Source organism: Pseudorasbora parva, chromosome 21 (assembly GCF_024679245.1).
Source record: "Pseudorasbora parva isolate DD20220531a chromosome 21, ASM2467924v1, whole genome shotgun sequence".
Taxonomy (NCBI): domain Eukaryota; kingdom Metazoa; phylum Chordata; class Actinopteri; order Cypriniformes; family Gobionidae; genus Pseudorasbora; species Pseudorasbora parva.
In genome coordinates this window covers 1,519,243-1,540,312 of record NC_090192.1, presented here as the reverse complement: position 1 = coordinate 1,540,312, position 21,070 = coordinate 1,519,243, and the positions used below count along the sequence as shown (strand labels likewise).

The window sequence follows — 21,070 nt, the reverse complement described above, 5'->3', positions numbered from 1 at the left end:
TGAATTTCTTAAAGTTAAGAATCCCTCTTACTCTCCCAGTTATTTAAGACGGCTCGAGAGGTCTCTCAGTGGTCAGGAGTGTCCAGTAGGGGCAGTGATGGCGCTGAGGAGACAGAGATGTGTGTGAATCTTTCAGGAGAAGGAGAATGTGTTCGAAATGTTTGACGACGAGCAGTTCATCGGTATCGTTTGGACACAGGCATCATCTTTTTCAGCGCTGGTTAATGTTGGGTTTTATAATAATTAAAAAACGCTGTTTGAGTAATTCAGCAGCAGTAGCGATCGCCTCTTCCTCCCGCCGGTTCGGTTTTCTTTTGGAACCCATGATGGCTGATTATATTAAAGAAATCTAGGCTATATAAAGGCAGGTCAGTTAACAGCTCACCAGTTTAAAAATTGTAATTAAGACATGGATGAAAACGTTTATCTTTCACTTCTAATGTGTATATTATAATGTATTCTCTTGAAAACTCTTTATTGTCAAATGTGTGTTGGATGTAAACTCCTCTTAGGAACTTCACCATTCAATGTGAATTTATCTGAGAATATTCTTAAATAAGGACATCTCTTCAGTGATTGGTTCATGCCTATGACATCATCCAAAATCGCGTTTGTGGCGCAGCAAAGTGTCGTGAATCAACTCTAAAGCTTGGAACATACTCTGCAAGAACAAAGAAATTTGTTCGTTTTCTCGAGGTGGCAAGAACAAGAACAAAGTTCGTACATTCATACTTCACGAGAAAAGCAGGTGCTGATCATCTGCGTTTCTCCGCATTAACCACGCCCACTTTAAATGTATGACCAATCACACGATAGTTCTCAGACACCCGCAAGAAAAAAGTTCTGCTCAGGCGATGTGTCGAGATCAAGCTGTGAGAACTTAAAACCAGGGCTGCGAGAACAAGATGACGTCATTTTGATCAGTCCTGGGAGCGAGAACTTTTTTCTCTGTTCTTGTGGAGTATGTTGCAGCCTTAAGACTGACAGATTTAGTCCTACACTTCACTTAAAGTATGATTGAGACGCTTGATAACTAACTATTAAGCGCAGCTTTGGGCCAAGAATTTTTTTACTCAAGTCAATTCTTAGCAGTGTTCTTGTGAGTAATTCTAAGATGTTTGATAAATACGGGCACTGATCTCAATCCAGTCAAGCATCTGTGGGATGAGCTAAACAAACAAGTCCGATCCATGGAGGCCCCACCTCGCAACTTAAAGGACTTAAAGGATCTGCTGCTAACATCTTTGTGCCAGATACCACAGCACATCTTCAAGGGTCTAGAGGAGTCCATGATGGGTCAGGGGGACCAACACAATATTAGTGGTCAAAATGTTATGCCTGATCGGTGTACATACATGTGTCCATATATATATATATATTGCTCAGCTGTACATTGTTTAATCAAAATGCAAAATCAGATCTGGCTTTATCAGGGCCTTCGTTGCAAGCCCTGAACGAGGAGGTGGTCAACCTCATCCAAACTGTTCCAGAGGGAATCGAGGTGTCCAGGTTGACCTTCATGTACAGGAGAGTCTATGGCAAGAGATTTGGACCATTGACCGATTATGGTTTGTCAGGACTCCAGGATCTCTTTGAACAGCTCGGGGACCGAGTGTGTGTGGAAAGGACTAACAATAAAAACATGATCAGAGCCATGAACCCGGTTCATAGAGGTCAAGGTAGGAATTCCAATGCAAAAAGGCAAATTAGAGTCATTTTGTGGCTTGAAAAATAATAGAATGGCAGATCATAACTGCTTGCTTATTTTTAGGTTTTGTATTTGAATAGCCTGCATGGTAAAATATGGTAAAACTCTAGATGTCTTTAAATGTGACATTTTTAATAACGCACATTATTATTTAAACATACACCCCTTGCTTTCGAATCTATGGGAAACATTTTAATGAATATTTTTGTATAAAATAAATAACATGAGACATGAGAAATCAAATGTGCCATGATTGAGACATGTTTAAAGCTACACTGTGTAGTGTTGTCAAAAATATCGATATTTTTCGATATGTATCGAAACTGGAATATCTGACACGATACGATTCTCAGTTTTTACAGTATGGATTCCAGCTGCGCTCTCCTCTCCGACAGAAAGCGAGCTGACACACACCGGCATATTCTCACTCAGCCCGGTTAACCTCTGAGCACGGCGAACGCGCGTTCTGCTGGACTTTTTCCTCATGACAGTGTGTTAGTGTTAGTGAGTGATCGGTCTGAATTTCGCGCGGGATTGCACATAAATTAATTCTACTAATCCCCGCAGATTTCGTGCTCACATCTGAAGCGCACACACATAGCCTACCGTAATAAAGCCGCCTCTGACATGATACAAGTGCAAACATTTGCTTCCTTTTCCAGCTTATTATTGGTCAAATACACTCAAAGAACTATCAGTGCACATCTGGAAGAGTATTAACGTAAACACAGTCGCAAACAGTTCAGGAAGAACGAGTAACAGGAGCAGTGTTTAGGATCCATGCGTGCGTTAGTCTTAAAGGGACCGCAGTCATTTGCTGTTCAAACTACAAAAAGACAAACGATCAACTGCTCTCGACTGATCAACTTGAGTAACTTTAATAGTTTCATCTGTAGACAATTTTTTTTTTTTTACAAAGAACATTATCCAATGTTGTTTTAAATGTAATTACTATGCATTTTTTTAATTCAGTTTCTTATCTGAATGTTAGACCTACCTGAAAAAATAAAGCAGTCTGTTTAATTTGTATCTTCTATTCTATTGCATTTATCTGTGCTATTGTTTGTAATCTGTTTATTAGTTCTTATTTTATTACTGTTTACTCGTCTTTTTAAATTCAATTTACCGTTTGAAATCAAGCTTTCTTGTGCTGTGTGTAAGCTATTGTAACACAATTACCCCATTGTAAAAAATACATTGAGATAGCAAACATTTGTGAGATAATTTTAATAGTAATTGATCAATTGATCAATAATTGTTCAAATCAAAACGATGCCCAACCCTAAGGAACATGCTGGCCACATTAATTTTTAGTAAAAAATAACAATGAATAATAACAAGTTCTGTTGTCATATTAAGCATCTTATCTTATCTTTTTTTTTTTTTTACTGTGGTATCGATTTAGTATCGATATATCGATATTTTAGTATCGTATCGAAGTCATAATTTTGGTATTGTGACAACACTTACACTGTGTAACTTTTTTAGTTTATTCTTAGCTAAAAACACTTAGTTCTTTCAAAAATATATGTGCTCATTAATGTATATTTACTTCTTTCTAGTCATAAAGTATTCTCGTGAGTTTATAATATGCCATTGAAAACTCATACGGGTGAGGGGTTCGAATGCCGGTCGCCATGTTGCTCCCCATCTTGAAAGTACAGTAGCCAAAGAGGGTGTAATGCCGCCCAAATCGTCCCAATGGAGGCTAACGATCGGCGGGTGAAGGTCGCTGCACGTTCGGTCTTTTCAGCGGGGCAAATGGGATTTTATTCCAATTTCTCTATCTGACTCCATTTAATCATAATTTAGAATTTGGGTTAGAATGCCATTTGGTTATTTGGTCATTATATTTAATAGTTTAACTACACATTTAATTATTCCGTTTAACCCTTTGTTGAAATTATGCCCAACCTGAATAATTCCAGAGCAAGTCAGAATCAATAAAAGTGTAACAATTTATTAACAGTCAGGTAAATGTATAAAGCCAATTACATGATCAATTCAAAGGTATACTTCACATCAAATACTCTGAAGTAAAGAATGAAATATATACCTGAATTCTGAAAATTACGTAATGCTGGCTATCTTGAGACGTCCAGCATTACGGGCTGACCGGTTTAAAGTGTCGAGCCCTGAGCTCAACATTCCCTTAAATACCCAGAAACAAATGCACAAACTCTTTCAAGTGTAAACACGAGTTCACAATGGGAATCTGCATTGATCAAGACTTGTGTTGATGTAAAGGCCAAATGGCTGAAAGCCACACCCACCAAACTAAGACAAGATATCTCTAAACTCTTAAAACATTGATTATGTTTTGGTTAACTTCTGTGGAGTTGAGATATTTGTACCAGTCGCACTGAGACATTTCAAACGATATCAAACACATATAATACTGTATTGTGTGGATTGACATTGTAATATAGAGATTCTGGGTGTATTTTCAGTGATCTCAGCATGAGAGAGGGAAGGAATTGGGGGAGAGTGGGTCAACAGGGAAAGATGTAGATTAGCTGATAGTGAGGTGAGACTTGCGTCTCCAGTGGTGTGTGAGGGACAGTTCAGATGTTAATTTCCTTTATTTTCTTAGAGTCCTTGTTCTTCATTCAGACATTTCGGCATCTACTAGTTTTTTCAGTCTTACAAGGGACATACCCGTAAATTCAAGCTTCGCCTTTAGCGTTTTAACACTCGATGGCACTGTGTCGAATGTGAAGAGGGGGATTGGGCGTGTTAATCTTGGGCTAAATCGGCCACCGTAGGAGTTAAAACAAAATCGGATTTGATAGGAACAGAAACTATTATTCACTGGATGGTCATAAACCTTTACACCGCTAGATGGGGGAAAATATCACACAGTGGAGCTTTAAAATAATAATAAAATACAAAAATCAATGTCATAACCCCTTTAATTAAATATCTAGGATTGTGTGTAATTTCTCTAAATCACTAAATATTTATTTATATATCTCAACATATTATGTCAGCTTTTGTTATTGGTGGCCAAAAGTTGCTGTGAATGAAAGCGTCTCCTGAATGACAGATGGAAAATCTGGCATGTATTTGTATTTCCTGCATGCCGAACAATCATGACCTGCTTTTGTTTTCCTCATCGCCCCCTTAATAGGCAAGCCAGTTCAGTATCATATTTCAGGAAATGCTCCAGCTGGAAAGCCAACAGACGGTGAGCGGAGAGTCACGTGACTCCTCTCAGCACAGAGAGCATTAGATCAGCTGAGAAGGAGAGAGAGAGAGAGCAGGAAACCGAAACCTAAGAGTGAAGCCCATGCCGTCATTAATCACTCCTCACAAACACATTACATGCTCACACTGTGCTGATATGCTTGCAGTCGAGTCGTGCAACGTTTTAAGCATTTCTCACGCATGTTCAAACGGTCAGGTAGGATCTTTATCAGGACGCTTGCTTTGTTTACAAGAAGTGAGAGTAGGACATTGCATGCTTTGTTTCAGTTTTGTTTCTCGTGATGCTGTGCATATTTATGATGAGAGAGTCTAGTATAAAGGAGCACACAGTAAACTAGCCATTCAGTTTGGACAGAGCACATACACAGGGTAAGACCTATGCTATTCCTTAAACATGCTAACACAAGTGTTGTCAGGTTTATTTGATCACGCATTAGAATAAATAGTGTCAGAAAGAATATACGGAAATATTATTTTGTGAAATGGCCTGTGAAGCCATTGTTATTGCTGATTAATTTAATATGTAACCGACTAAATATTGTATTGTATTGTAAAATATTATATGGGTAGTTTAATAAAACACCACTTTTGAAGATAAAAACGTGTTATTATGTAGTGTGAAAACATAAGGGGTCTCTAACTTTGTCACTTCTTTCACTGTTTTGTGAAAATTTGTGTCCTGTGGTGTGACCGAAAGAATTAAAATTGTCCGTGAAATTAAATCAGGATATTGTGTCACACCGCAGGACATTTCACAAGATCCTACACTTTTAGAAATATATGGATGAATAAAATGAATGTCTAAAATGATGCCTACAGTATTTATTAACATTTCAATGCTTTTCTTTTTATTTATGAAAGTTGTAATTTATTGACCCATGCTTGAGACGCTTTTTTAAAAAAAAAAATCTGAAGATAAAGCAGTTTTTATATCAACAGGTCCATGTAAGAAATGTTTTACCATTTACTGCATTTTAAATGACAATACTAATTATATTCATTTCCACGTCACGTCAACAGCTCATAGACAGCATTAATTATCAGGTCCTTTAATGTGTATTACGATTTTTATCACCTAAGGATGATTATTTAACTTTTGAGGCATCTCATTGTAAAGATAATCTCCAAGTCTTAAACTAGTTTCAATCTCAATAATGTTTGTTCTTGTTTTTTTACAGATATAAATATGGACGACGGTCATAAGAAAGAAATGTGTAAGAAAGTCATCAAGACAGTAAAAGGACAACCTCGAGGAATTCCTCTTGATAAATTAGCTGACATCTTTGCTCGTAGGCACAAGCAAGCCCTTTTGCCGGCTGAACTTGGTTTCCCGTCAATGGAAGCTTTCGTGACCTCTCTTAGCCAGGATCTTACGGTGGAAGATGGTGTGATCTTTCACAAGGAAATCACGGTTCTTACAGGTACTGATCTCCAATTCTGGTAATGTAGCAAAGGATAATTTCTCAAACTAATAGTACTTGTAGTAGATTTTCAGTCGCTGAATTGTATGTTATAAACAGTGTTGGGCAAGCTACTTGGAAAATGTAGTGAGCTAAGCTACCAATTACGCTACATTAAATTCAGCTTCACTACACCCCCCTGGGAAATGTAGCAAGCTAAGCTACAGCAACTTGAAAAAAGTAGTTTACTACATCTAAGCTACTTTTTTTATTTATTTTTATATTGAACCAACTTCATTCATATCAATGCTATCTCAGTGATCAATAAAAGTCAAGCAACACTTTTTTTTTAGTTTTTCAAAACCTGTCCGAAATCAATTCGGCAACAAAACCATGTGATACATAATATTAACAAAACCAGGGGCTTATTGCACAAAACTAGGATACGGGATTAAGCCGGGATATCTTGGTGATATTGTAATTTTTATGCAAAATTTAGTACACAGCTGTCATGTAAACATAACCTGAAGGCAAACTCACACCAAGAACAATAACGATAATGAAAGATAACTGTATATTAGCGGATAAATTGAGCCGGGATAACCAAAATATCCCGGCTTTATCCCTTATCCTAGTATTGTGCAATAGGCCCCTGGTTTAAAGAGTGTTTGTGTGTGTTCATCTGTATGTGTATGATATGCATACACAACTGTGTGTTTGCATTTATGCTCAATTTAGACTCGGGCACTTTTGCAGGACAAACTGTAAGTTAATTTACAACTCAACTTGTACAAAAAAAGTCCAGTCCAGAAAGTACAGTAGCAAAATAATTAAGACCTGCTCTAAAAACATGTAGACTGTGTGTGTGTGTGTGTGTGTGTGTGATCTATCTCCCACACACATGAAACAAGTTTCATTCATTCATATCAAGAGGTGGCCAGGCTGGACCCCGATACTTTTAACAAGAGTTGTTTATTCAAGAGACACAATAGATTTTAAAACTTTGCAGTTTCTCTTTTGTCAGCGCGCGGACGATGCGCGTGCAACAGCGAATTGAGCGCTAGGGAAAAAAACGTCAACTAGATATTGCGAATGTGCACGCGCCTATCCCGTCTTTACGCGCTCACTGCCAATGAGTACTTTGAAAGGCTTGCGCGCATCTGTGCGCGTCTGAGTGAGGCAGAAAGGAACGTAGAAAGTGAAGTATATCCGCGTTCTTATCAGTTGTGTTTCCAATTTGAGGTTGATCCTCAGAAATGCTTGGGGAAATGTAACGTTAGCTTGTGTGGACGCTACCGCACTACTTGATCAACAGAAGAGCTTCGCTACTGAAAAGCTATTTCATTGAGAAAACAGAGACGCTACCACCACGCTACTGAAAAATGTAGTTAAGCTAGTAGCGTCAGTACTTGTAGCGACGCTACTGCCCAACACTGGTTATAAAATAAAGTATTTTCAGGGAATGCCTTCTTCCAATATCTGACACTATCCTGACAGTGCTGTCATGTTTTGCAGGTGAAGACTTTGAAAAGAGATGCAAAGATGTCGTGGAGTTGGTGAAAAGACACCCGGATGGCATTCCTCTCTCAAAAATAGCAGTGTTTTTCAGAAGGGCATATGAGAGACCTCTGAGAAAGAAAGAACTAGGGTTCTCCTCAATACCCGCTTTCATTGACTCTCTCAGCCAAGAGCTGCATGTAAAAAATGGGCAAATCTTCTACAGGCGTGACATGCCTGAGGCTTCAACACCTACAGGTAATTTGTCATTTACATTGCATGGTTCAAGTGACCTAATTCTCCAGTATAAAAGTGCATCCATCCATCATAAAAGTGCATCCATCCAGTATAAAAGTGCATCTATCCAGTATAAAAGTGCATCTATCCATCATAAAAGTGCATCCATCCAGTATAAAAGTGCATCTATCCAGTATAAAAGTGCATCTATCCATCATAAAAGTGCATCCATCCAGTATAAAAGTGCATCTATCCAGTATAAAAGTGCATCTATCCAGTATAAAAGTGCATCCATCCAGTATAAAAGTGCATCTATCCGTCATAAAAGTGCATCTATCCAGTATAAAAGTGCATCTATCCGTCATAAAAGTGCATCTATCCAGTATAAAAGTACATCTATCCAGTATAAAAGTGCATCTATCCATCATAAAAGTGCATCCATCCAGTATAAAAGTGCATCTATCCAGTATAAAAGTGCATCTATCCAGTATAAAAGTGCATCCATCCAGTATAAAAGTGCATCTATCCGTCATAAAAGTGCATCTATCCGTCATAAAAGTGCATCTATCCAGTATAAAAGTGCATCTATCCGTCATAAAAGTGCATCTATCCAGTATAAAAGTACATCTATCCAGTATAAAAGTGCATCTATCCATCATAAAAGTGCATCTATCCAGTATAAAAGTGCATCTATCCAGTATAAAAGTGCATCTATCCGTCATAAAAGTGCATCTATCCAGTATAAAAGTACATCTATCCAGTATAAAAGTGCATCTATCCATCATAATAGTGCATCTATCCAGTATAAAAGTGCATCCATCCATCATAAAAGTGCATCTATCCAGTATAAAAGTGCATCTATCATCATAAAAGTGCATCTATCCAGTATAAAAGTACATCTATCCAGTATAAAAGTGCATCTATCCATCATAATAGTGCATCTATCCAGTATAAAAGTGCATCCATCCATCATAAAAGTGCATCTATCCAGTATAAAAGTGCATCCATCCATCATAAAAGTGCATCTATCCAGTATAAAAGTGCATCTATCCATCATAATAGTGCATCTATCCAGTATAAAAGTGCATCTGTCCATCATAAAAGTGCATCCATCCAGTATAAAAGTGCATCTGTCCATCATAAAAGTGCATCTATCCAGTATAAAAGTGCATCTGTCCATCATAAAAGTGCATCTATCCAGTATAAAAGTGCATCTGTCCATCATAAAAGTGCATCTATCCAGTATAAAAGTGCATCCATCCAGTATAAAAGTGCATCTGTCCATCATAATAGTGCATCTATCCAGTATAAAAGTGCATCTGTCCATCATAAAAGTGCATCTATCCAGTATAAAAGTGCATCTATCCATCATAAAAGTGCATCCATCCAGTATAAAAGTGCATCTATCCAGTATAAAAGTGCATCTATCCAGTATAAAAGTGCATCCATCCAGTATAAAAGTGCATCTATCCGTCATAAAAGTGCATCTATCCGTCATAAAAGTGCATCTATCCAGTATAAAAGTGCATCTATCCGTCATAAAAGTGCATCTATCCAGTATAAAAGTACATCTATCCAGTATAAAAGTGCATCTATCCATCATAAAAGTGCATCTATCCAGTATAAAAGTGCATCTATCCAGTATAAAAGTGCATCTATCCGTCATAAAAGTGCATCTATCCAGTATAAAAGTACATCTATCCAGTATAAAAGTGCATCTATCCATCATAATAGTGCATCTATCCAGTATAAAAGTGCATCCATCCATCATAAAAGTGCATCTATCCAGTATAAAAGTGCATCTATCATCATAAAAGTGCATCTATCCAGTATAAAAGTACATCTATCCAGTATAAAAGTGCATCTATCCATCATAATAGTGCATCTATCCAGTATAAAAGTGCATCCATCCATCATAAAAGTGCATCTATCCAGTATAAAAGTGCATCCATCCATCATAAAAGTGCATCTATCCAGTATAAAAGTGCATCTATCCAGTATAAAAGTGCATCTATCCAGTATAAAAGTGCATCCATCCATCATAAAAGTGCATCTATCCAGTATAAAAGTGCATCCATCCATCATAAAAGTGCATCTATCCAGTATAAAAGTGCATCCATCCATCATAAAAGTGCATCTATCCAGTATAAAAGTGCATCCATCCATCATAAAAGTGCATCTGTCCATGATAAGTGCTCCACACGGCTCCAGGGGTTAATAAAGGCCTTCTGAAGTGGAGTGATCCGTTTGTGAAAAATAAGAAAAATATCCATGTTTAAAACTTTATAATGTAAATTATCTAGCTTCCGCCAGATCGGTAAAAAAGAAAACGTAACTGGTGTGCAGTGTCATCAGATGTAGCGTAAGCGTTTTGAACTGCGAGAGGCGCTAAGTTAAATACGGAGGGCGATCTGGTGGAAGCTAAAGTGTAGTGCAAATGCAGATATCAGATATGGGTCACTTTTAAAAGATATGAGCCGGGCGTCAACAATAAATAAATAAATCTGAACTGGGCATCAAGTTCTGCAGTGTAAATGCAGCTTTAAATAATAAAGCCAATAAAATGAAGGGTTCTGTCATTCACTCTCATGTAGTTCTCATATATGTTTTTTATGCTTTTCTCTTCTTCCCCCCATTGATGGGATTTCTAAAGACGCTGTGGAGCTGGTTAAGGAACATCCAAAAGCCATTCCTAAGACTGAAATTCATAAGAAAGTCATCAAGACAGTGAAAAGACAATCTGAAGGAATTCCTCTTGATAAATTAGCTGACATCTTTGCACATAAGCATAAGCAAGCCCTTTTGCCGGCTGAACTTGGTTTCCCGTCGATGGAAGCTTTTGTGGCCTCTCTTAGCAAGGTTCTTATCGTGAAAGATGGTGTGATCTTTCACAAGAAACACATAATTCTTTCAGGTACTGATTTCACAATATACAGCTTTTATATCCATTAATCCCATTTTATAGCTAGGAAACTAAAAAAATGGAAGGATAAGATTAAACCCGAAGTAGTGGATTTTTTCCCATGTAATAAAAGCACCCAGACACTTAAATTGATGTTGATTCATGTTTTATTACACAGGGAAATATCAACACTATTTTTAATGTGTTTGTACTCATTGTAGAGCTCTGTTATAAAGCCATCTTCAAATGTCTATCCTGACGGTGCTGTCACATATTTTACAGATGAAGCCTTTAAAAAGAAATGTGAAGATGTCGTGGAGTTGGTGAAAAGCCACCAGGAAGGCATTCCTCTTTTAAAATTAACTGAGTTTTATAATAGGGGATACAAGAGACCTCTGCGAAGGAGAGAGCTAGGGTTCTCCTCAATAGCTGATTTCATTGACTCTCTCAGCCAAGAGCTATACGTAGAAAATGGCCAAATCTTCTACAGGCGTGACATGCCTAAAGCTTCAACACCTACTGGTAATTTGTTGACTTATATGGCTCAAATAAATACAATAAAATTAAATGGATAGTTCACCCAAAAATGAGAATTAACCCATGATTTACTCTCCCTCAAGCCACTCTAGGTGTGTATGACGTTCTTCTTTCAGACGAAGACAATCAAGAGTTATATTTAAAAAAATGTCCTAGCTAATCCAAGCTTTATAATGGCAGCTCAAAATTTGACGCCCAAAAAACTGCATCTATCCATCATAAAACTGCTCCACACGGCTCCAGGGGTTAATAAAGGCCTTCTGAAGCGAATCCATGCATTTATGTAAGAAAAATATCCATATTTAAAACTTAAAAATATTAAAATTATTAATAAAAACATTATAACCACCATCCTAATATTATGTTGGTCCCCCTTTTGCTGACCCGTCGAGGCATGCTGAAGGTGTGCTGTGGTATCTGGCACCAAGATGTTAGCAGCAGATCCTTTAAGTGCTGTAGGTTGCAAGGTGGGGCCTCCATGAATCAGACTTGTTTGTTCAGCACATCAGAATCTGGAGGCCGAGTCGACGCCTCAAACTGGTTGTTGTGCTCCTCAAACCATTCCTGAAGCATTTGTGCTTTGTGTCAGGAGCATTATCCTGCTGGAAGAGCCACAGCCACCAGAATACCGTTTCCATCAAAGGCTGAACATGGTCTCAGCAATGCTTAGGTAGGTGGAGCGTGTCAAAGTAACATCCACATGGATGGAGGACCCAAGGTTTCCCAGCAGAACATTGGCCAAAGCATCACACTGCCTCCGCCGGCTCGCCTTCTTCCCATAGTGCATCCTGGGGCCATGTGTTCCCCAGGTAAGCCACACACACACACACACATCCGGGCATCCACGTGATGTAGAAGAACACGTGATTCCTCAGACCAGGCCACCTTCTTCCATTGCTCCGGGGTCCAGTTCTGATGCTCACGTGCCACGGTTGGTGCTTTCGGCGGGGTCAGAGGTCACCCTGACTGGTCCATACGCCTCAAACTGAGCTGCTCTGTGTATTCTGACAGCTTTCTATCAGAACCAGCATTAACTTCTGGAGCAGTTTGAGCTCCAGTAGCTCGTCTGTTTGATCGGACCCCACGGGCCAGCCTTCGCTCCCCACGTGCATCAATGAGCCTTGGCCATGACCAGGGCCGGCGCTCCACACATGCGCATCACGCACTGCGCGTAGGGCACCAAGTGCTTGGGGGGACATCAAAAAATCTGGGTCGTGAAAAAAAACACACAATAGGCTACTAGTATAAATAACAAATAAAATTTCTAAAAGCATGTTAATATACAAAGGCAAAACAAAAGTAACATAGGCCTAGACCAAATTAGTCGAGAAAAAGGTGAATCTCTGTGCCAGTCTCCCTCCCACAAACCCATTGATTTCCTTTATTAACTTTTATAATGGATGGATGCACTTTTTTGGGCTTCTGCAATTATAAAGCTTGGATTAGCCAGGAGATTTTTAATATAACACTGATTGTAATCGTCTGAAAGAATAATGTCATGCACACCTAGGATGACTTGAGAATGAGTAAATCATGGGATAATTTTCACTTTTGGATGAACCATCCCTTTATGGGTTCTGTCATTCACTCTCATGTGGTTCTCATATGTGTTTTTATTATAGTTTTCTCAGCATCCATGGACTTTGATGGGGTTTCCAAAGACGTTGTGGAGGTGGTTAAGGAAAACCCAAAAGGCATTCCTCTCAAGCTGTTGTCGATATTCTTCAGTCAGAAGTATCGGCGGAACCTCAAGGTGTCAGAACTTGGTTTTAGCTCGATCTCCTCCTTCGTTGATTCTCTGAGCGATGAGCTATTTGTGGAGAAAGAGCGAATCTTCCATAAGAATCACAGAAGAGCACCTGCAGTCCCACCATCAGTGAACAATGACACCACACCTGCGAACCCAACCCCGAAAGCAAGTTATTTGGGAGCTGACTTTGCTCAAAGAGGTAGTGAAATGACGCAAGACGATCTGATAGATAAAGTTAAAGAGGTTATACGTAAATATCCAGCTGCAAGCGATTCCATTAGTGAACTGCAGAATGGCTACTTCCTCTTATTTGGGTCAGCACTGCCATTAATACGCTACTCTTGTCCAGTTGCAGATAATAAACAAGCAGGAGCAAAGTGCCTTGAAAGTAAGAGTATATGCAGTTATATCATGGGCGTCGGAAGCAAATAAAAAGTGGGTGGGTCAGATTTCTCTCAGAATTATTTTTTTACTGGAGTAACGTTAGATGCCATTGACATTTAATATAAATATACTGCCATTTATTAAATGATTGTCTGGGCCAGACAAAATTACGGAAATCACTTGTTATTTACTGTATCTAAAGTGTAGGGGTAATACGCCTGTCGTGAAGTTTTGACGCAAATCGATCAGTGGTTCGAACCCGCCTTTTGTCAAACTCGCTCAAATCCTTACGCTTGCCTATTTCTCCTGCTTCACACACATCGACTTTGAGGACAAAATGTTCACTTGCTGCCTAATATATCCCACCCACTAACAGGAGATGAAGAGATGATCAGTGTTATTCACTTCACCTGTCAGTGGTCATAATGTTATGCCTGATTAGTGTATACTAATATAAAAAGTACAATATCTAGCTGCTGCCAGACCGCCTCCCGTATTCAATTTATAAAGAAAGTGTAACGCCTCTCGCAGTAAAAAAAAACAAAGCTAGATATTTTACTGTAAAACATGTTAAATATGGATATTTTTCTTACACAAACCCATTGATTTCCTTTATTAACTTTTATAATGGATGGATGCACTTTTTTGGGCTTCTGCAATTATAAAGCTTGGATTAGCCAGGAGATTTTTAATATAACACTGATTGTAATCATCTGAAAGAATAATGTCATGCACACCTAGGATGACTTGAGAATGAGTAAATCATGGGATAATTTTCACTTTTGGATGAACTATCCCTTTATGGGTTCTGTCATTCACTCTCATGTGGTTCTCATATGTGTTTTTATTATAGTTTTCTCAGCATCCATGGACATTGATGGGGTTTCCAAAGACGTTGTGGAGGTGGTTAAGGAAAACCCAAAAGGCATTCCTCTCAAGCTGTTGTCGATATTCTTCAGTCAGAAGTATCGGCGGAACCTCAAGGTGTCAGAACTTGGTTTTAGCTCGATCTCCTCCTTCGTTGATTCTCTGAGCGATGAGCTATTTGTAGAGAAAGAGCGAATCTTCCATAAGAATCACAGAAGAGCACCTGCAGTCCCACCATCAGTGAACAATGACACCAAACCTGCGAACCCAACCCCGAAAGCAAGTTATTTGGGAGCTGACTTTGCTCAAAGAGGTAGTGAAATGACGCAAGACGATCTGATAGATAAAGTTAAAGAGGTTATACGTAAATATCCAGCTGCAAGCGATTCCATTAGTGAACTGCAGAATGGCTACTTCCTCTTATTTGGGTCAGCACTGCCATTAATAACCTACTCTTGTCCAGTTGCAGATAATAAACAGGCAGGAGCAAAGTGCCTTGAAAGTAAGAGTATATGCAGTTATATACACAAGTACATATTATCTGTTCCTTTAAGGGTTAGTTCACCCAAAAATGAAAATTCTGTCAATAATTACTCACCCTAATTTCGTTCGACACCCATCAGACCTCCGTTCATCTTCACACACAGATGAAGATATTAGTGTTGAAATCCGATGGCTCAGAAAGGCCTTCATTGACACCAATGTCATTTCCTCTCTCAAGACCCATAAAGGCACTAAAGACGTCGTTACAAAGCCCATCTCACTACAGCGGCTCTACAATCATTTCATGAAGCCACGAGAATAGTTTTTGTGCACAAAAAAAACTCTAAATGACGACTTATATAGTGATGGCCGATTTCAAAACAAAGATTTGAACGGTTATGAATCAGTGAATCGATTCAGGATTCAGATCGCCAGAGTCACGTGGGCTGCGTCCGAAAACCTAGGCAGCTGACTCGTTGCCTCGCTGCCTCATCAGACAATGACTTGTAAGGCAGCGTTTTGTGCATGAAGGCACCTCACGAAACTAATTTCGGACAGACTTCTAAGCCAGTGTAACAGTTTAATGATCTACAGCTAAATAGAGAGAGCTCTGGTGATAAATAAACACATATTTAATTACTACAGTAGTGATTTCTCGCTAGAAATTATATCAGAAGTGGAATATGTTGGTAAAAAACGTACGTTTACACACAAACTGACCCGCAAACGCAACTTCTGGACGCCATCTTTGTTCCCCAGCTCCACTGTCACTGAATGGAAAGCACAGGATTGTGGGATATCAAAGGCAGCGAAGGACACGTGTGCTGCCTTCAAAAATCGATCAGATGAAGGTATCTCAGGAGACAGGAAGTTAAGCAAACATTAGATTCGGACGTGGCTCGATGCCTTCCTGCCTTGAAATGTGTCCTCCGAAAGCAGCATTTTGCAGGTTTTTGGACGCAGCGTGATTTCAGCAGTTTGACACGCGATCTGAATCATGAATCGATTCACTGATTCATAACGGTTCGAAGCTTTGTTTTAAAATCGGCCCATCACTATTAAAATCGTTATTTAGTGTTTTTACGCACTAACTCTATTCTGGCCTCTTCATCAATGATTGTAGAGCCGCTGTAGTGAGATGGGCTTTGTAACGACGTCTTTAGTGCCTTTATGGGTCTTGAGAGAGGAAATGACATTGGTGTCAATGAAGGCCTTTCTGAGCCATCGGATTTCAACACTAATATCTTCATCTGTGTGTGAAGATGAGCGGAGGTCTGACGGCTGGCCAACCACAGGAGGAATTAATGACAGAGTTATCATTTTTGGGTGAACTAACCCTTTAAGTCTATAAAAAACATGTTGTCTTCCTATTCTTGTAGAATCACCACAGAAGACTGATGAGGTTCCAAAGAAGGCTCAGTCCAAAGCCACGCCACTTGTGGTTGAGGAACAAGTGGTCCGGCCCAAGACCGGTTTAACCGGCGCCCTAATGGCAACCCCTGGTAATCTGTCCACCAGCGACTTCCCAGTTCTTAGTTCCAAGATGGCCAATGCCGAAGAGAAGAAACTGAAGGAGGGAAGGGGGCTTGTCTTCCATGAGTCCTTCTACAGCCAGGTGAGGGAGGTCCATGGTGCGAACATTAGGGCGGCAGAAGCCTTGCTGGAAGATGAAGACAAAGTTGGCAGGCGGAGAAAGGCCGTGCCTTCAGACGATATGAACTCTTTGGCTGAGGACGTCATCAGAGCCCTTGCAGCTGAAGGAGAACATGTGACCATCGAGAGGGTCTGTGTCTTGGGAAATAATACTGACCTAAGCCCTATTCGGATGGTAACTGTTTCTCATGGGGTCGTAAGGTATTTTCATCATTTACAGGGACTAGTCTGTGATTTTACTGTCGTCCAAATCCAAAATGTCAGTGTTTTTCTCCCACCACCCACGTAAAAATCCCCGGCCGAATTACAGATTGTTTTTAGACAAACACCAAGGTGGTGTGGTGATTTAATTGCCGTCTGAATCTACATCTCTGAGTTTTCAGGAAGAGATCGCTTCAAAAATGTACTGTTTATATCCTTTTTGACCCCTGTGGTGCACCGTATCTTTACACTTCGCTGTATTCGGATGCATTTTAAAGATCTAAAGCCTACACTTTTATTACTGAAATGCTGGAAAGTATTTACAAGAATAATCTTTCATTACCGCTCAAAAGAGAAAGAGAAGAAAAACACAAAGATTTGAAATGAGCCGTTATTACGGCAGTAAATGTTATATAGGTTCAATTTGCAGCATTGTATTAAATTATTTCCGCTCACTTCCACATTTTTAAAATACTGGGTTTTTTTTTACATGAGATTTAAATAATTAATAATTTCCTATTATTAAATGAAATGTGATTTTATTCTTATTATTCCAAGCATGTGACATTTTGACAGCAGACAATCATTCGACTGACCTTGTGAGCGGCGTTCCCAGGTGCGCATGATCACAAAACTCGCTCTACCGGGAATCAATCGCCATCCGAATGCACGAGTTTATCACTGAGGTGGCATGCAAATGTATTTTTACGGATGTCCACATGAGAAACAATTACCGTCCGAATAGGGCTCTAGTTTGTGCTCGTCCCCATGATTAATTTTATGTAATTTTTTTATTTTCAAAGGTAATAAGCAGAGTTTGTTCACTTCTACAAGTGTCTTCTTTGAATATGGACCCTCGTCGGCCTTTGCCTGCAGTGCAGGACCTTCGACGCACCATCAAGGAGCTCAATATGTACATTGAGGTATGAGGTCTTAAAGGGGACATATCGTGACTTTATTCTGTGTTTAAGTGCTATAATCGAGTCCGCGGTGCATCTGCCAACCCAGATAAAGGACAGCCCAGTAACTTTGGCGCTTAGATTTTGCTCCTTTAGTGATGTAAGAAGGGGATCTTATTATAACATTAGCACCCCTTAAAGGGTTACGTCAGTGATTTAGCATTAATATAATATTGAAAATATTACGCTAATATCGGAGGAAAAAATAGGAGGAAAAAGTCCTCCTATTTAAACACAAATATCGTTATTGAAAAGACTCAGTTTTTAATTGTAGTGTTTATTCTCTAACTGAACGAAATGATTGCATTACTTACTATGAAAATCAACGACGTTGGGGGCGGTTCCGGTGCCGTGGTGTGATATAACCATATAACCACAAATATGGCTGTAGTGTCCGTGACGTCACCCATAGGATTCTGAAGCGTAAAGTAGGAACGAGCTGGCTGTTTCCATATTGTCAGCGCATCATCGCACGTCACACCCAGATAAAAGAAAATGGGCAAAGAGGCGTGACATGGGCGGAGCTTAGGTGAAGCAATGACTAAGACTGAGAGGCAGCACTGGTTTACAGCGCGAATGCAGCGAAAACACACAAAACCAGGCCCTGCGATAGAAGGGGGGTAGGGGGAGGCTTGTCCACGGACCGCATAGTCATCGCTGTTTCTAAGCTTGAGACGGACTTGATAATAGCGTGTATTTTTCTCACTCAAACCACTGCCACCTGCTGCAGCTTCTGCTTTTACAGGGAAAAGCTGCCCATAACTGCTTGTCTGTGATCTGTAATCCTCTGTAAGAATTCGCAATAATTGCATATTATCAGCGAAAAGGAGCTAGCAAAAGATCCAGTGTGTATCTGTATTTGCACTCGTCAAATGATTACATTTCCAACGTGTTTTCGCCTCGGTGAGTAATGTAGCCAATCACAGACAGGTTTGTGGACTTCTACAACGGATTTGGCCAATCACAGACAGGTTTGTGGACTTTAGAATCACAGGTGTTGAATTTGGAATCACTCACCGCTGGGTTTATTGAATGAGTGACAGCTTTTAGTGAATATAGAGTATATTACCACCACTACACGCTTCAAAACACGGACCCATCCACATATACATGCGGGATTCACTTGAAAAATGTGATGAATGACAGTTATAAACATTCTTGTCGAAATGAGGCTCCTAAAAATGTCAGGAAAACACGATTCCTGGCTGCATATCATTATCCACGGATCACTGAATCTTTGGTAAGTTGTAAGGATCGTTTGCTCTACTCGTGTTTTTCTCTATTAACTCCAGTCACGCAGCAGCTCTTCTGCCACTCAGCCCCGGCTGAGGGGGCGTGTTACGGCGGGAAAGTGACGTCGATGCATTCCCTCTATTGTCTTCAAGAGGTTGCCGCTTGTTCTTACATGTTCTGAATATAAAGTTGGTCAAACAGTTGGTATTGATCCATCTGTGAGAGTTCTTCTCACTGTGTGAGGTTCTCAATCTCAATTCTGAAAAGGGGGCGTAGAGCAGCAGCTCATATGCATTTAATGAGACACACACAAACACACCGTGTTTTTGCTGGGCTTTCAAAACAATCCGTGGTGTGTTTTATTTTTTTGCTGAAACTTCACAGACACATTCTGGGGACACCTGAGGCTTATATTACATCTTGTGAAAAGGGAAATAATAGACCATTTAAACAATAGTCCTAGTTGTAGGCTCGTGATGAGTCTGTTCTGTGGTGTCTCGAGTTAACGTGATGTGTTTCTTTCTACGTCAGTCAGTGGAGGCGGTGTCTTCCGTGTGCACGCTTTACGAATTGGGACAGGCTCTGGCCAACCTAAAGAACAAGAAGCGCTTTGAAGAACTCCATCTGGGCCCTCTCTGCAAGATCCCTCTTATTCACCGAATGTTCAGAATAGATGCAAATACTAAAGACGATGATGTACATCAGATTGCAACCGTGGACATTCTCAGGGTGAGTTAGCTTGCCACTTCCTGCGTGTACAGCTACACTTTTGTGACTCGCTCTCTCTCATTGTAACACTTTGGTTTTCTGCTTGCTTTAGAGTCTCCGAATGTTCCGGAGAAAAAGCAAGACACCCAGAATTGACCTTGCTGAATTTCTGAAGCACCTTGCAGACCAGTATAGCTGCGAGTCTCCGTATGAACTCGGCATCAGAATCCAGAGTCTCGGGTTGCCCATTTCGGTAAGATTCTCTATTGTTGTTGTTATAATTTTTGGGTCTGTCTACCTTTCTTTCAGAAATAATTCTGTGTCTACAAAGCATTGAAAAATCTTGGTCAACTGAAGTCCTGAAATTTTTCACAAAAAATCGACTAAAAATGACCTTAGAAAGAAAAACGTTCAATGAATTAGCTGCGCACTGTGCACAGTACTTGGTAGCCTTGTTGTCTGCCTTAATTAATTATAAATAAACATATACTAGTAGGCTATTTGCAGTATATTAAATCGTTTTTGACCTAATTATTTAGCACTGAAATGAGTCTGACACTAGGGCTGTCAAAATTGCTCAAAAATGACGTTCGAATATTCCCTCTAAAAAACCTTGAATATTCGAACATATGGTTGTTGTGCATTTTGTCAATGTACAATTACGTCAATAACAGGACAAATTAATACAAAGAGACATAACTACTTGTATTGGTAGTCTATTTAAGTTTAAACATATTTGACAATGTGTTACTTACACAAAAACAAGTAAATCAACTAAATGAAGCTGTTCTCTGCGGGTACATGAGCGATGAACGCCGCTGAGTGTTTGGAGCTCACATCATAATGGCCAAGACCGCAGACCTCACTCTCTCTCTCTCTCTCTCTCTCTCTCTCTCTCTCTCTCTCTCTCTCTCTCTCTCTCTCTCTCTCTCTCTCTCTCTCTCTCTCTCTCTCTCTCTCGCTCTCTCTCTCTCTCTCTCTTTCTCTCTCTCTGCGCATAACGGTTTAAATGAACAAACTAAATGTGCTGATCAAGAGTTTTGTGCAAGCAATTTAAGGTCGCCTCTTGTCCCAATTATAGCAGGCTTTATTCAGTGATTAAAGCAAGTTTTACAGCATATTGAACGCTCCGATCGAGCTCTGCTGTGCTAAACATGGCACTTTTCCTTGACATGAAACAGTAAATAATCACACCAGTGAAAGCAGTGCATCTATCCTTTATTCATGCAATATCTCTTTAGTCAGTACAGTAGCCTACACTTTAGTAATGTTTCTGTTTAACATTAAATAAAATGAGGCATGCTATGCTAACTGTATCTTACATAGCTTGCATTCAACTTTATC

General features: G+C 39.6%; 1 protein-coding gene across 10 annotated transcripts in view; it reads left to right on the top strand.

The window, feature by feature from the left end:
- Nucleotides 1-21,070, top strand: part of wu:fj29h11 (uncharacterized) — a 120,890-nt gene that overhangs the window by 2,335 nt on the left and 97,485 nt on the right. For 2 of the 10 annotated variants that reach the window (XM_067430100.1, XM_067430102.1), the window contains exons 3-13: nucleotides 1,419-1,679; nucleotides 6,094-6,336; nucleotides 7,831-8,070; nucleotides 10,703-10,963; nucleotides 11,234-11,473; nucleotides 13,111-13,437; nucleotides 14,476-14,991; nucleotides 16,352-16,755; nucleotides 17,630-17,749; nucleotides 19,550-19,747; nucleotides 19,839-19,979. In XM_067430100.1, coding sequence (XP_067286201.1) covers nucleotides 1,419-1,679; nucleotides 6,094-6,336; nucleotides 7,831-8,070; nucleotides 10,703-10,963; nucleotides 11,234-11,473; nucleotides 13,111-13,437; nucleotides 14,476-14,991; nucleotides 16,352-16,755; nucleotides 17,630-17,749; nucleotides 19,550-19,747; nucleotides 19,839-19,979 — 2,951 coding nt within the window. Of the gene's footprint in view, nucleotides 1-1,418; nucleotides 1,680-4,964; nucleotides 5,285-6,093; nucleotides 6,337-7,830; nucleotides 8,071-10,702; nucleotides 10,964-11,233; nucleotides 11,474-13,110; nucleotides 13,438-13,587; nucleotides 13,627-14,475; nucleotides 14,992-16,351; nucleotides 16,756-17,629; nucleotides 17,750-19,549; nucleotides 19,748-19,838; nucleotides 19,980-21,070 lie in introns of those variants that run through there. The other 8 variants (XM_067430103.1, XM_067430101.1, XM_067430107.1 and 5 more) reach the window with 8 other exon arrangements.